General features: G+C 40.6%; 2 protein-coding genes across 5 annotated transcripts in view; one reads left to right on the top strand and one right to left on the bottom strand.

Moving 5' to 3' along the window:
* The window catches only part of MCPH1 (microcephalin 1), a 118,220-nt gene that overhangs the window by 16,581 nt on the left and 84,496 nt on the right, over positions 1-17,143 (bottom strand). The window lies entirely within an intron of this gene.
* The window catches only part of ANGPT2 (angiopoietin 2), a 46,330-nt gene continuing 45,526 nt past the window's right edge, over positions 16,340-17,143 (top strand). For 3 of the 4 annotated variants that reach the window (XM_072332986.1, XM_072332985.1, XM_072332984.1), the window contains exon 1: positions 16,619-17,033. In XM_072332986.1, coding sequence (XP_072189087.1) covers positions 16,755-17,033 — 279 coding nt within the window. In that variant the 5' untranslated portion in view covers positions 16,619-16,754. Of the gene's footprint in view, positions 17,034-17,143 lie in introns of all 4 variants that reach the window. The other variant, XM_072332987.1, reaches the window with a different exon arrangement.

Raw genomic sequence — 17,143 nt, 5'->3', positions numbered from 1 at the left:
TGCTTTAAGAAAGCACATATTTTGTTTTGTAAGCTTATGCTGAGTCACACTGAAAACTCAGTGGAATGGGACAAACAGCACTTCAGTTTATGCTGTTCCTTTATTTTCTCTTCTAAACCACAACTGACCCAGCCATATAATTTCAAATTACAAAGCTTAGCACAAAACTTTTTTTAATCAACATACAGATGGTTGTTTACCTCCTTCGTGTTGGACTAAACCCAAAATTCAAGACTACTCCTCAATAAAACCTAAAGTGCTTGACCTTGCTTTGTGTTGAAACTGCAGCTCTTTCGGGCACTTGAAAATGATCTCCCATCACATAGGAATGTCTGAGGTTAGGCAAAACTATCTGGTAGACATCTGAAGTTTTTCAGTTTTAACATGCTTGCAAGGTACCTCTTAAATTGACTCTTAAATGTTTGGTTCCTTTGACTACAGGAAGTTGGTATTAACTAAAAATTTTACATGTTTCCCCTGGATTCTCCAAAACATATTACTTTAAAAGGTAGTAATTAACAGATACTCCTAAAACAGCCAACAAAATTCAGCCTCTTTCAGACTACCCATAAAAATCCCCTCCCTCAGGCAGGCATACTCCCCTTAAATGCCTCTCTTTAGGGTAGCTTTAAAGCTAGTCATGCCGTGTAGCAAAGCCTATTGAAGGTCAGCCTGGAATCAGTTCCACACGTAGAAGTCCCTCGTGTCAGCTATTGCCAGTCTTCCACTCAGAATGAAGTTCATAATGCTTCCGGGCCACAAACGAATTTGGTAGAACGGAACATGGAAAAAGTATGACCTTCCAGACAGGTCAGATTAAAAAGGATGGAAATATTCTTCCTTAGATCAAAAGGTTCTCGGGGCAGATGCTATCTTTTGTTTTGGATTTGTACGGTGCGTTGGGATGTAGGGTCCTGCTTTATGTCCAGTAAAAAACAATGAAGAAATTCTATCTTTCTAATTGTGAGGCCCTTTTTTTTTTTTGATTACAGCCTCTGGGAACTTCTTCAGGCAACTATTTAATAACTGCGTTTGAAAAAGTGAATTTAGATGATCTTTTAAATAGTTCTGATAAATAGGAAATAACTTCAATATACAAGACATAAATCATTGTAAGAAAAACACGACAGTAGAACTTCTTGTCTTTGGAAAAGCCTCCAAGGCCTGCAACAGAATTTCATCAACATGTAATAAATCACTAAACATTAAGAGCAAGAAGTATGTCTATATATATGTACATATACACATAACCCCAGTAAATCAAAAACAATGCAAAATAAATCTTCTGAGGGTGGAATTTATTTTTGTGACTATCTTATGATTAAATTTCATAGCGGATATATATATTAGTTTTCATGCGGTTGAAGCAAAGAAATAAAAGTTAGGAATCAAAAGTGTCTATTATGACTTTTATATCTTTGAAACTACGACTAACAGGACAGAATTTGGCATAGATTCATACACTGTTTTCTTCATATTAGCTGGGAATTGTTTTAACCTCAGAACACAGCATTTAAGACCACACCTTAGGTACATTTGTCTGAAAACACAAGCAGCATCAGCTAATTTTTTCACTGTTATCAGGAGACGAAGTAGACTCTTTTTGGCATGTTATTGTGGAATTTCTTTCAGAACAAAACACTTTTCAGGTCTGTAGGCCATGATCCTAAACTGTAGAGATTGTCATGTGCTTCAGTGTCATAGGCTTCTGAACATAAGTGGAGTTGCAATACGTCCTATTACTTAGACTAAGAGAAGAAACAGAGCACGGAGATTGTTAAAAATAAGGGAACTGTAACTAAACTACCAGTATTCATTTTTGCTGGAACCACTGCATGACATGATGCTTTGAGTCAGATTTATAACTAATTTTACTGCCTGGATATAGTGTACTACCATTACGATAAACAAAAGCCACCAAGAGCATCTCAGCAGCTGTCTCCACTAAAACTGCTAGATGAGAGATTTTCCTTTTCAAACACAATGACAGCTATAAATAGTCCACCATATTGCGGCCTCTTCAGCACTACCATTAAATACATTACTGTCAGTATTACAAGAATGATTAAATGTATCTGTGTCAGATTTTAGTGATAACAGCACATAATTCAACACATTTTTCCTCTTATGAAACAACGTTACTTGTACACATTTAACTGCTCTACATAGAAGTAGTGCTTTCTAATTTTGCCATTTAAGTAAACAGAAAGTATTTTGGACTGACGGCATTTTGATCATTACAGATAAACACTGCATATAAGCCTGATTTGTTGTTATGCAATAAAACATACATAAACAATTTCCTACTACCATAACAACTGTGGGGATCAAGTGAGACAAAGCAGGATTTCTGCAGCTTTAGCTCTATAGCCTCTGTGGGGCTCCAATGGTTTAAACAACAGAAGATTATTCATACGAAGGAACCAAGAAGTTTTCTAGCACACACTCTCCCCAAAAATTTACTCTTTCACTTTGTTCTTATGAGAAAGTTGGAGCATTGCTTCTTCTGTCACTGTCATCCATACATGTAATTTAGCTTCTATTCATGAAATGTCTAACGTAAACAAATAAACTCTTTACTGAAGGATAAAAGTATTTAGACAGCAGTGACTGAAAACAACCATATCCTGGGGCATTAGGATAACAGGCATTACTATCAGTTTACTGTAAAAAAATATAAAAGCTAAAAGCTGATTATTATTAGTATCAAGCATTATTGCAAAGTGTACGTGACCATCTGCCAGCAAGCCTATAATGAATCATACCGGCAAACACAATCACACTGTAATATCACCAGAAGAGAACAAATAGATAAAGGCACATAACCTTAACCAGGCTTTTGCTACCGTGGAAAAAGGTCCAAAATAAACCTCCTCTTTTTAAGCAATAACACAGCTTCTCCAATCTTCATTTTCTAGAGGTGCAAGGTCACTGATCAGAAAATAACACAGAAGTAGAACATGATCAATTACAGCAAGGTGTAAGCCTATTCAAACTGTATCAATAGAGCAAGATAAACCTCAATTTCTTTCTAGCAGGGAACACTGGCTACAGAGAACACTGAGTAGAATTCTCTTCTTTCTTAGTACCTCAATTCCAGCTTCCTCAGCTCAGATTTTTATGTTAACACACCCTTGTGTTTCTTCTCCTTTAAGGATCACCTCGTCTCACTTAGAACAAGCAAGCAAAGAAAACCTGCAGTTTTTGTTTATGAAATGTATACTATGTTTATATGCAGAAAATCTGTGTTGGAAACAGCCATCCTGTCAACACTTAGGGCCTTTGTTTAGCAAAACTTTCACATTAATCATTTTTCATTTCCACATTGGCTCAAATCAGTCAAACACAGAGAGGAAACTGGTGGCATATACTAACACTACAAACAAAATAACCAGTGAAGAGTTTCTGTGACCAAAGTGCAGCAAGACATCAGGATTCTATTACTGAGATCTGCAAGTTCATAGTGCCATAAGCGAGGGCTAGAATATGGTCAAAAGGAATTACAGGCACTGATTTTTATCACAGAAGTTTAGGTATGAAGCCAAAACAGAGCTAGCTCTTTGTAGCACCCCAGCTGCTGTGTCACAAGCAAGTTGCTGCAGGACGCGATCATGTGCTCACATATAGGTACAGCAGCCAGGAAAGCCACACTGGTAGGTGGGCAGCAATCCCAAAGTGGGTTCCTGAGCAATTGTCAGATACACAACAAGTTTCTGAACCTGCTTTATCCAAGCTGCTTTTTCTGAATATGCTACATATGTCTTAATAAACATTGCTTGGATAAAATTGGCCTTTTGACTCAGAATGCCTTTGTAAACTAACATTTAAAGGACACGGTCCACAAAAAACTATGATATGCCTTCCTCCTTCCAGTTTGAGCCAACTTCCCTGGTATGGAAGCAGGATGTACTTCAAGTTCTCATGTCTTCATTGGTAATAAAGGATAAAATTAGTGCCAGGCTCAACAATCTGTCTTTATTAAATAAAAATAGTAATTTGCATTCTCATCCTGCATGTATGAAATCTCTTTTCTTTCTTGTCTATAGCAGTGAAACAAATGCATGTAGGGATACTTCTGAGTTCCATGGATACAATGCAGGCAGGATAACAGTAACATGATATTAGACAGAGAAGCAGCATACGAGCAGCAGAAAGCGGTGGCCTGATAAAATGTTCCTTGAATTAGTATTTAAAGTGAGACCACGGCAGATGTAGGAACTCACTTCTTAATGAAAATATGGTAAACAAAAGTAAATGGTTTACAGGATTCCTACCACTTATGAACTGAACTGCTTGGAAAAAAACTGCCTGTGCACCAGCTTGCACATGATAACATTTCTACTGGCAGCCATACAGTGAGTTTGACCACCAAGTGTTATTCTCCTAAGCTTTCTTGTTAAACTAGTAACTACACTGAATGTAAGTGTAGTTCATGTTGTGCTCCTGTAGGCAGGGCAACCAATTTCGGTTTAATCTGAAGTTTCAGAGGTACTCAGTTTTGTTTGGAACTAGCTGACTGAGAGGACTTGCTTCTCACTATGTACAATAAATGCCAATAAAGAGGGGCTGGATGTGCGTTATATATATGAATAGATACAAAGAAAAATGCTCAGAGCTGGATATATAAAATATTGTTGGATTTTACATCATCAGTGTTAAATTTACATCACTTTTAGTGAGAATTTCAGTGGAATTTACATTTCACTTATTGCTGTGGTTCTGTTCTCTGGCCTGCATCTCTATTACACATGAAAGCCTGGAGTACTGTGTCCAGATGTGGAACCCTCAGCACAGGAGAGACATGGACCTTGTAAACTCATCCAGATGAGAGCCAAGAAAATGATCCAAGGAATGGAACACCTCCACTGTGAGGACAGGCTGAGAGAGCTGGGGCTGTTCAGCCTGGAGAATTCTGGAGTTTGGGGAGAGAAACATCTGAGTCTGGGTCCAGAGAGACCTGATAGCAGCCTCTCAATATCTGAAAGGGGGCTATAAGAAAGAAGAGCATATTTAACAGTCTGTTGTGACAGGACAAGGGAAAATGGTTTCAAACCAGAAGAGGGGAGATTTAGACTGGATATAATAAAAGCTTGTTACAATAAGGGTGGTGAGGCACTGCAACAGGTTGCCCAGGTGGAAACCCCATCCCTGGAGACAATCAAGGTCAGGTTGGACAGGGATCTGAGCAACTTGATCTAGCTACAGTGTCCCTGTTCATTACTGGGGGGCTGGACTATGTGACCTTTAATTGTCCCTTCCAACTCGAACAATTCTATGGTTCCAAGAAAGCATTCTCTCTTTATTTCCGATCCTGAATATCTTCATTTCTGCTCGTCTTCTATTCATTTCAGTAGTTTCAATCCTCCAGCTGTAATATGGCTCAGTACTTACTATACCATCTACTATCTAATTTCCTGGAAACAGATGCCTCATTCTGACATGGAAAAGCCAGCAAAGATAGGAGATTTATTCAATGAACTATTAATGAATTCATTAATACTGAGAAATTGATGAGTGAATCGAGTGCCATTTACTGTAAAGTCTGTTTCTCATTTGGACCAGCCATGAAAGCTAATATCTCAACTAGCGGTAGAGGTGATGCTCCCTGGCAACAATTACAGTTGTTTAACTAATCCAGAGTGTGTTTGCTGAGAAATTTGTATCTTTAAAAATAAAATCACACAAATGGTTGAGGATTCACACATTCTGGCTTACTTTTAAAATACACTTCTGTTTCAAATAAAGATAGTTCCTGGCCACTGTTCATGTCATTAACAGCTTTGAAAGCCTTGGGCCATCCTCTGTCTACAGACACTGGGTATCTGCAAATTACAGTAATGGAGACCAGACCCACATTCTGCCTACTTCAGCAGCTCCTGACCACAGTGCACACTACACACCTCAGCAAAAGCTTCTGGCTGATACTAGAAAGACTTTCTAAATTGGAAGCTCACAATTTGCCCTTGAAGCATCAACTTTTTCGCAGCCCTCTGGCTCTCTGTTTATTGAAACCTCTGTCTCACAAGTATACGCTATTCCTGATAATTGGATGCACAACAAACCGTAATTGTGCATCAGCAAGCTTAGGTAAGATGTGGATGAATGCGATTTTTCTCCATTGTACTACAGGACTGGTGAGGTAAATATGTGAATATGAGGGAGCCTGCTCCAAACAGAATAAAGCAGATGTTTCAATAGTCAGAAAAGAATCTGTTTCAAGTTAGTTAAAAGCTATCAGCAGTCTGATCCTAACTTTATAGATTGTTATGTTGATAAGCTCTATGCAGTGCATTTTTTACATCATTTACTGTAAGCACTTAAAAAAGCCCTTTTTGTGAAATGGGAAAACCAAAGTATCAATAAAGCAATATATACCGGAGAATGATTTGGTTGTAAATTTCTATTAGCCAAGCAGCTTCTGTTGTGGGCAAAAGCAATCTATGAGACATAGACTCACTCTCACAATTTCAGTAATAGGTTTAACTATATTCCTTTAAATTTCCTCACTACAATTATTAATATAAAATGAAATTGTTCTACTATTGCAATGAAATTTAAAACCACAGTGATTTCCAATATTAAACCCACTGCTGGCAATAGCACAGTAACTGTGCTTATCGGTTTGCAGGCATTAATATTAACTTGCAGCTGATGGTTTCAATTTCACCACTCTGAGAAAATGCAAGAATTATTTCAAATATATTAATTACACTTTCGTCATCTGGTGAGGGACAGTTTTTTTTCTATAAGCACTTTTCACGTAGAGGTCCAACATAAATATTTTTCTTTCTTTCAGGAAAGTGATGGGGTTTAGTGAGAAAAATTAGAGATGAAAAAGCTTATTAGGTCACCTAATTCTTATTGCTGCCAGCACAGAATTTTCCTTTACATATTTCAGTGTTTTGCCCATCTATATTAAATTACTCACACAACGGGGATTCCACTGCTTCTCACGAGAGGCTTCTCTACAGACTAATAGATCTTTGCCTCTGAAAATATTTATTTGTACTCGGTATGAAATTAAAATAAAGCGTAAGCCATAACTCCCAACTTTTTCCCTGCCTACTGTAGTTCTGCCTGGAATAATGCAAAGTTAGCTGAAAACTCTGTCCTTTGCTAGCCATCCTTCATCCTTACAAGGGAGTTCCAGAACAGGTACTGTTTAAACATTGCAATTGATATTTATCAAAGGTATGATGATCTTAACCTTGAAAAATATGAATGATCTTTTCAGGGTGAATAATGTAGCTAGAATCATAGAATTGTAGTAAAAATAAGGTTGGTAAGACTGCTAAGATTATCTAGGTCAGCTGTAAACTCAACACCACCATGAACACCAACGACGTCCCTCAGTGCCACATCTGTACATTTCTTGAACCCCTCCTGGGATGGTGACTCCAGCACCACCCTGAGCAGTCTGTTCCAATTCAAAGTGAAATTCTTGGTAGTCTGTTTTTTAATCAGTTCATAGTCCAAGTGAATCCACTCTGAATGAAATGAGAATCAACACAAAGAAGTTGGGATATAATAGTCTGAAAATTGTAAGAAAATGTCGAGCCAATGGGGACACATCTCAAGACCGAAGCAACCATCACTTCGTCAAGAAGTGAAAGTGGAAATTTTAGCAAAATACAAGAAATCGTGTGACATAAAACTCATTTCTCACCACTGTTTGTAGAAAAATGGTTTACAAAAGCCTCTCATCTTTCCCACACAGTTTGCAGCAATGAGGTTTTTATAACAAGCATAAGGCCAGCTCTTGTAATGTCTAGTGAACTGCGTGTCATTTGTTCCAACTAACCTCAAGTGCTTCCATCTGAGCTTGTTACTCAGGAGTCCCCTTACAATCAGAAGAGAGAAATCCCTCTGACTGCAAGGAAGCCTTGGGTGATCTGATGTTTATATTTAATCAAAGAATCCCACCTTGACATCTTCCTCAACAACATAATATTCAGTGATAGAAAAAGAAAATATCCTAAGGTGACTGATAGAAGAGATATTCTAATTGTCATGCCACCATCTAGTAATTATTTTAAATGCAATGTAAACACTTCTATTCTTAGAAATGATACTTGAGTAGGGAACAGGCAAAGGAAGGCAGAAATCAGCAGAACAACATCAGCTGATTATTAATTAGATGGATCAGATTGAAAGCTATTTATATTTAAGAAAAAAGCTATTCACTAGCAATTGCTATTGATAATATCCCCCACAATACAGCTGAAGTATTAACAACCACTAAGGTTACCCTAAGGATGAAGGCTTGCTGGTTATTTAAAGCATAATTTGATCACAAATTCTACTGAAGACATTGACTTTCTTAAAAGCTAAGTGAAAAGATAAACTACAAGCAAGACATTCCATGTTCATTTTTAACCTGAGGTTAGGAAGTGAATGTTGAATGAATTGACAGTATCTGCAAACATATGTTGGAGTTTGGCTGTAGTTGACCTGAGTGGGGACTCACATTCAGACAATACAGACATCACCAGTGACTGCCACTGGATTTCATTTACATATATTTCTAGTGGGACAAAATAAAGATTTTTCAGAGTTCTGAATTTTCTCTGTGTAGTGAAACTACTCAAAAATAATCTGGATTTAGATAAAGAGAAGCGAAAGGAGTTCCTAATTAGTTTATATTGTGATAAAATAGAATACTCAAAAGAGATTTGATCTTCTGTACACATTCCACTGGAGATGGAGGATTATCTTTCCAGCACATGATTTATTTGCAGAGATAAAGTGCAGACTGTTACCCAGCCAGTGAGGTACGTCTGTTAATACCAGCAGGAGGAGTTTCACTAGGTGGCCATACAGAGGCAAGCTGCCCAATCTGAAAAGGGACCTACTTTTGGTATCAGTGTGCAGTAATCTTTCTTCCATCCCATCCCAAGTTCTGGTGCCTCAGTAACTGGGCAAAAATAAAAAATAAAACAAATCAATAGTTTGCTTAGAGTTCCTGCCTCCCCCTGTACAGCAGAGAGACGGATGATAAAAAGAACCCCCAGTCTGTGTAGAACTGGCAAGAGGCTATGCAGTGCTTATGAGAACTACCACTGAACTATGTTAATTAGCACTGAAAAAAGCAAAGATTTATCTTAATGGAGTGCAAAAATAGTTTTCAGTTCCTTTACCCTCTTCACGTTACATGCAAAGTTCAACAAATATGAATATATGAAAATATGCTGCAAATATTTTTCTTGCACTCTCCATAAAAAGGTTAGCATATGTACTGCATTTTTTTCTTGAGGGAAACAGATGTCAGGAACTAGGTACCTTGCTGTTGCCATAAATGTCCTCTCTGTCTGTGAAAGCTTTGTTTATTCCTCTTATACTGTTTCTCACTTCCTTTTCATTCCCTCTTTGACATCAGTTTATCTTTGAGTTCAGAATCTTAACTTGAACGTGCTCTCTGGAAGCATGACATGCTGTTATTATCAATGGAGTGTGCTGCTAGCAGAGGTGGGAACCTCCTACTAACCTGAAGGATTCATTACAGGGGAAACGTTTAAGGACTGGGGGTATTGGGAAGGCCAGATTACCATCAGCTGCATGGACACTTTTAGAGTGCATTCCTTTAAACAAACTGCATGTACATTTTTCTTTGAGATGTCGGTGAGGCAGATTTCTCATTTTCCAAAAGCACTTCTGCATTCTTTCAGAGCCTTTTCACATCAGCATTATCCAACACTCACATAGCACAACAGAAGTGAAAGCCTTACATAAGGATTCAAACCAAAATGGTCCAAATACAAAAAACTGTAAGCCAGTCTTCAAAGAAGCACATAAAGGACATCTGAACAAAGGGGGGTAAGAACACCTCTGTTCATCTTTTCATGTATAATTTAATAATGAAGAGCAAATACATGTGGTGCTGCAGAAGCTGTTGCTGATTTTAAAGGGCTCACCAGAAGCACTTTCTACACATTGGCATGCAAGTGGTCTCATTCAATTTCAGATGGATGGCAACCTGTTTAAACAAGTGCTGTATTATACTTTCCCCTGCACGGGGGAGCGATGAGGCACAGCACTTACAGCTGCCAGAGATATTCAGCAGCCTGATTGTGAGATCCTTAACATTAGCGGTAACTCCACGTTCATTTTGTACTCATGCTATTTGACTCCAAGATGTAATTACACTTGTTACCAGCTACAATTTGCTGTCACCATGTAACTCTGAAGAGAACGAACAAAGCCTTTAGGGCACTCTAGCCAAACAATATGAAAATGTTAAGGAGGAAGGACGTATAGCAACTATTTGTCATAATCATGGGACTCACTTCCTACTCTATGTGGGTGATTCATCTCTTAGATTAAAATAACAGTCATTATTAAAAAATGCTCACAGTATGAAGAACTACCATCTGTGCTATGAATAGGAACTTCCGTAGAGCGCTGTGAAAATCTTCTTCGATATCTGCACAGAGTGAATGTGCACAGATCACAGTTGAGCAGATATCCGTATGTTCTACTTCAGATGTTTCTAGAGATTTTTGATTGATTAAGAAAATCAGGATGAAACAAATTAAAATGAAAAGCTAAGAAGCATTTTGCAGTTGAGAAAGTTTTATAATGCGGAAGCAATAAGGACAAGAATTAAAGAAACAGCATGCTTCCGTGTTATTGTTGTTGCTCAAGAGGTGATACCACAAAGTTCCAATCTAACACCAAACATATTATAGGTGTGGTGGCAACTGCAGCATCTGAAGCACAGATGTACCCATAGGTGTAAATTTAATGATACAATTTCTTTTAATGTTAATGTGAGAGGTAGATTGTGTATTTTCGCAGTGGAAATTTCCAGTAGTTTCTGTATATAGAACAAAATTTCTGATTAGAAATTTTTGATCTTGAGCGTGTTTCTTACATATATGTGGTCTTAGTAAAGAAGTTCTGAGCAGTTGTTACATAACCAAAGCGGAATATCAAAACAAAGATTCAGGTGGAAAATATGATTACATTAAATATCAGATTATCTGAGAAAAGACATTGCAGGTGTAACCAAGGCAATCCAAGGAAGTTGCTCGAGTGCCTGCAAAGTAAGCAATGAAGCTGATCTATTGTGTCAAAGAGATGCTGCATTTAGAGATTCCAAAAATGAAAACAAATCTGGGGCAAGTAAGTAAGTCCACTTGTGTGAAGCTCTGACAGTTGTCTAAAAACTATTATGTAAATAATATTTAGTGTAATTTACTAAAAGAAGCAAAACTAATATAATAAGCTTTGTAAGCAGCTGTATTTCAAATACTGTTGAGAAACCAGATAGAATCTGTTATAAAATTCAATGCATTGATGATGAAGGTCAGCATAAGAATTTTAGAGACACTACTGAAAGCATAGCATCAAAAAATGGAGAGAATAAAACACCAAGTAAGAAAGGGATAACAAGATAACTTGCAGATTGTGGATTTAAAGAAAGGATGTTGGCAGCATCTGCTGCAAAAGAGAACACGTGGCTTGCAAACAAGCATTTCCAAGGGAAAAAACCAAAGTCTACTTTTGGCCACTTAATGCTTCAACTAGTGATGTGTCATCTAGGAAAAATACTGTGTTCTGAAATGATGGATTGGATGTTGCAAGGCAAGATGGGAACAAGCAGACTGATTCACTGAAACAGGGTGACAACTGAACTTTTCAGTGGTAAGACTATTGACCTCCTGTCCCTTCAGTAAAAGTGCAATGTGAGAATTAGTGCATAAATGACCTCCCTTTATAAGGATGGGCACTCAGAGGAGACGCGAAGAAACACTGGAAACAGAACATAGAGATGACTGTGAGTTCACAAGATGTTACACGGGACGGTGGGTATGAATAGAAATAAGCAGCAGCTGCAGAAGTGAGTGGAAGCCTGAGATTTTGTTAAAGATGTAATGAGAGAGCAGTGCAGAAGTTCTGATGGAACAGAAAGGAAAATAGGGGAGAGGAGGAAAGATCGATAAGATATGGCCATTAATTTTAGAAGCACTAAAGAACTGAATTATGGGTCTTGATGAAAGCAATTTGTTTTGGCTTCATGGAAAACATAATAATCTGGCACTTCTCTCTTTCAAAGAGTTTAAGATATCTAAACAGATAAGATTTTTAGCAGACTAAAATTCTACTAGGGTTCAAGATCTTGTTCCCTGCTTTTTAAGTTATGAGTTCAAAAGTCTTATCCTTGTTGACATTTGTTCCTGAGAAATATGTTAGAATACTCCCAGCGAAAGAAAATATTGTGAAGCCAGCAAATGGAACTACCATAAACTAACATGAAAGTACCAGGAACCAGAGGTGAGGATTTAATCTTAAGTGTCAAAATGTGAGGAATGTAAAAAACAGGAATATATTTATATACTTTATTGATTTATTCCAAGATGCAGAAAAAGTTTCACCTCTGACCTGATTTTGCAGGTCCACCTTCACACATCATAGTTTTTGGTTTCTTATGTAGACAAAGCATCCCTATAAGAATGCGACACCAAAAACTACTTGTTCTCGTTGTTGTGCCTTTATTTTGCCCTTATTTTGTTACTATTTTTCCCTTGTTAAAACATGAAAATTGCTGAAACGAGAACTTGCTTATCAACTAAATCAACACTTGAAATGTTTTAGGTGGCAAAGTCTGCAGATAGAGCCTAACATAAACATTTTCTGATGTTTCCTTAGAAAAATCAAATACTTCCCTTCCTATTGGAGGTCTCACAAGATCTCTGCATTTGCCTGTCAAACAGAAGCTGCGCAGCTGTAAGTAAATGATAATTGGAAAGATAATGTTGGTGGTATCCAGGCATCTCTCTCCAAGCAGCTTAGTTGTGCGCCGTACGGAATCAAACCAGGATTGGCTGAGTACGGGAATTTGCTGTTTCCCAGGAAAGGAAATTGCCTAAAGCACATCTGGCGAAACGCTCTACATGTTTAGTTTTGACAAAATATACATTTCAGCTCTTCTTATAAGGTGAGTTCTGAAGAGCGAGTATCGTCTTTCTAAAAAGGGAAAGCTCTAATTTGTACTTTAAATATACTGAGCACTTATTTGCTATTTTATGTCAAATATTATATACACTCAGCTATAACACAAGCAGGAAATCCCAGACTAAGCATCAGTATTTCATTTTGTAGGGTGAATGTATGACGAATGCTAACACTCCGCTCCGTACATTCAGTACAGATAAAGATGAGAACAATGAACACAAAAATACTGGGCAGCAGCAACTGGCCCAAATTATAAATTTTTGCTGAATCTCATCCTGGCATACGAAAGATTCCATGCCAATTTATCTACTACATTCCTTCCTACTCCAGTGTGGCTGAGAATGAACTGTGACACCTCGTAACTGGAAGGAGTCAGATCTCTGTCATTCAGCTTTTCTGGAACAAGCATTTTGCAGAATACTTGTTATGCCTCTGAGGCTCAGTAGAAAGGCTGCATTCAGGCATCTTCCTTCCTCCTCCCCAGTTTTCAAGGACAAAAATGTATTTAACTGGCCTTACTTTTCACACCAGATTTCCAAATTTAGCTGTTACTACTTTCTTTCCCCCTGAACTCTGCCTGGCTTCCATTCCCCAGGGAAACAGAGAAGACCACTTCCTCCTCAACAGCTGGGAAAGCTGCTCCCGAGGGGATGGAAAGGGTGAAGGATCACAAACAAATGCTCCAAAAGATGCCCCAAATGAAACACGCTCCCGTAGCGAGGAGTTAAAGGGATGTATATTTATCCCGTTGGCAAGGTGAATGCTCACTAACGTTCCTGGGTGGTGGGAAAAATTCTTCATTAGAGTAATACAAGTCCATCAGACTCGGATAGGGAAATAGCAAAACTCTCCCCCTCTGCTCAGTAACTGCCACCGTGTCCAGGAATTACCAAGGAAAGGTCAGGGAAACGCGAGCAGGGTGACTCCCAGGGTGCTCCTCAAGATGTGGATGAGAAGCGCAAAGAACTTGTGGTTCCTGCCCTGCTGGTACAGGTCTGCCACCCAGTATTTGTTGCCTCCTGCTCAAGGATAGCTGTGCTTTCCGTACCTTTTCCCTGAGCAAACAGCTGCCACAACAACTGGCCACACATTCATTCATTTCAAACAACAACAGCAACAAAAAACAACTGTAAAAGGAGAACTGATTTCTCCTCCCAGTATTCATACAACCACAGTTCTCCCTAGTGGAGGTCCGAGATACAGCAGCGTGGCCAGGCAGCCTCTGAACTCCGCTTTGTTCCCTGTTGCGGTGCTACTCAGGGGCCTCCCAGGGCCATGTTTTGGCTTTCCTAAAGGAAAATAGGCCACACATCAAACCGTCAGAGTCTCTCCAGTCTCTTAAAAATACAGCAAACCTGAGCCATAGGATCAGGCTGGCGATGTGACCTGCCAGTGTGACATATGGGTGATAATCTCAATAGAGATCCCAGAACTGCTGATGTAATCAAGCCTCTCATGGAAATCCTGTCTCACAATTTCTCAGTATCCCTTAAATCTCATCTTTTATGTGTGTACAGTCCCTTGAGTAGAAGCCTAATCATTAAAAAGAAATCATCCAACAGACTATACTAGTCAGCCTCATTTTTTCCTTTCCTATCTCATGAAGGGACTAAAAAACCCATGCAGGACAAATAAGACCATCTTCCAGTTCCTCTCATCAATAAGATGCTTTCAGGGCTGCAGCATGCTGGTTTTCAGCAATGCTCTGCTGAAATATGGGAGTCCCATATTCCTTAGGCTAGTTTTGAGAGGAACAGAAGATGGGGAATGGGCAATTTAAGGACAGTTGTATACAAGTCAACAGGAAACTCTCTTTTAACTTTGGAACAAACAGACAAACAAAAAGCGTTCAAAGAAAAAAAATAATGAATTTAAATGTCTGGTTAGATATCTAGAAATCCTTCACAGAACCTATGGTATAAATCTAATCCATACGGCATAATAGCAGGTTTCTCAATTACATTGCAACAATCTGCTATGCACATGGCATTAAACATCCTTTCAAAACTTTCAGTGTACTGCAAAGAAAACGAAATATATCTGCACTGTGCAGAAAGGTACCAAAACTTCTGTGGCAATGCAGGTAGCTGTCGCATTAATTTACTTTGCTGTCACCACAGAAACTTCAACGGAGGGGAAGTACATCATTTTTGTGCCAAACTGCACAAAGATGTATATTTTGTACAAAATATGCTTGACTGTGTCTCAAAGTACACTTCCTCCACGTGCTCCTCCCAGAAGGATGAAGGGTGGCAGATGAGCACTGCACAGGTCATAGTCCTACCACAACTCCAACCTTCCTGAGTGTCACCAGGATGGAATTCCAGAGACTGCCCATTCCAGAAGTAAAAACGCGTTATGTAAAGAAATCCCAACCTCTTTCGATAAGGTAAGCAAATGCAGTTAGCTGTTACAACTCTTTCTGTCAACTCCTGAACACAGTTTTCATGACAGAAAGAATAAAACTACATTAATGTGCTGTGTTAGACATGGCAAGCTGTGTAAGATTGTCCGTCCCAAGAGACAGTGGTGAGACACACTAGGATCTTCCATCTATCACTGAAGCTTTGGTGTCTGGTTGGACTAGCATGGCATTTGGTTACACAAGTCGGACAAGCAAGGCATTCCCCTTATTCTAACTGTGAGAAACTTACAGCTTGTTGTGCCCAGCTGAGCAGAGCAGCGGGGCGGTTTCTCTCCAGGAATCACTGCTCTGCAGTGCTGGTTTCTAGAAGCCAACAACAGGGAAAGGAAACTTCTCTGACATTTCAGTGCACCCAGCTCTTTCCCAGGGGCTGGTGAGATAGTGTTGTGCTTTTGTGGGGTCACTTCTCGTTGCAGAGATCATGGGAGTGTGAAGGAGGGTGAAGCTCCTTTTTACAACCCTTTTGTACAGCCAAGCATTCACCTCCTCTCTGAGATGTCCCCTCGCCTTTTCCAGGTGTCTCTCACTTGGGAGGGCAGGAATGGCCCCTCACTGCAGGCAGTGCCTTGGTGCTGGTGGCTGTGAGAGGCTGGATCTGCAGCTCACGTCGATGTTATCACTATCAGACACAGCCAGTTCATAGAGATAACAAACAAGAAGGATGAGCTTAAAAACAGTGAGCTCCTGAAAGTCACGCACAGAAATGACTACCCGTGTCAGAGATCCTCTAACATACAGAGTCTGCGTTGGGCTGAAAACTTTTAATTCACCCCCTCTTGCTTCCTGTGCAAGGACGTGCCCCCGCTTGCTGCCGCATGCTCCGGACAGTACCGAACTCTGCAGTAACCCCATGCCTTAAGCACACGCTAAATCACATATTCCTTCGGCAAGTTAATAATAACAACCCCCCAAGCTCCCTCCAGAAACACAAACGGGCGCGCGAACCGTTTCCCATCACCGTGACAGCGCTGAGGAGCGCTCCCCGCTCGGAGCAGCGCCCGGTGAGCTGCCGCGTGGCCGCCCGTGCCCAGGAAGTTCCTCGGAGCCGCCGGGGTCCCGCTCCCCACGGGGCTCTCTCCGCCGTCCCGCGCCCGCGCGTCCTCCCGGAGGCGAGGGACCCCCCCGCGGAGGGAGGGAGGGAGGGGCGGCCCCTCCGCATGTCTGCCTTCCCCTACCAACTTATCATATAAGGAACGGGGGGAGCCGAGCACCGGCGGCAGCTCGGGACGCGGCGGAGCGGGAGGAGGGTTTCAGGAGGTGGGAAGGCGGCGGAGCTCGGGCCGGCTGTCCCTGGGCACCGGGCGGGCCGCCCGCAGCGCATGGCCGCGGGGCGCTGAGCTCCGAGCTCCGGGCCGGGACCTCCGCGGGCAGGAAGATGCGGCTGAGCGTCTACTTCACGTGGGGCTGCAGCATCGTCCTCGCCGCGGGATACAACGCCTTCGGGAAGGGCGCGGAGCCGGCGGGCAAGAAGCAGTACCAGGTCCAGCACGGGCCGTGCAGCTACACCTTCCTGCTGCCCGAGGCCGACAGCTGCCGGCCACCCTACGTGCCCAACGCCGTGCAGCGCGACGCGCCGCTTGACTACGACGACTCCGTGCAGAGGCTGCAGCTGCTGGAGAACATCATGGAGAACAACACCCAGTGGCTCTTGAAGGTGGGATAACGTTTCTGTCCTACGAACCGGGCTTGCGGTATCTCCTTAGCTATGTCGTGATGGGCTTCATCCCTTCTAACAACCCTAATATCACACAACACGTGCTCTGT

Source organism: Excalfactoria chinensis, chromosome 3 (assembly GCF_039878825.1).
Source record: "Excalfactoria chinensis isolate bCotChi1 chromosome 3, bCotChi1.hap2, whole genome shotgun sequence".
In the NCBI taxonomy this organism is placed as follows: domain Eukaryota; kingdom Metazoa; phylum Chordata; class Aves; order Galliformes; family Phasianidae; genus Excalfactoria; species Excalfactoria chinensis.
The sequence above is the reverse complement of the archived record's forward strand: the minus strand, read 5'-3'. Positions and strand labels throughout refer to the sequence as shown.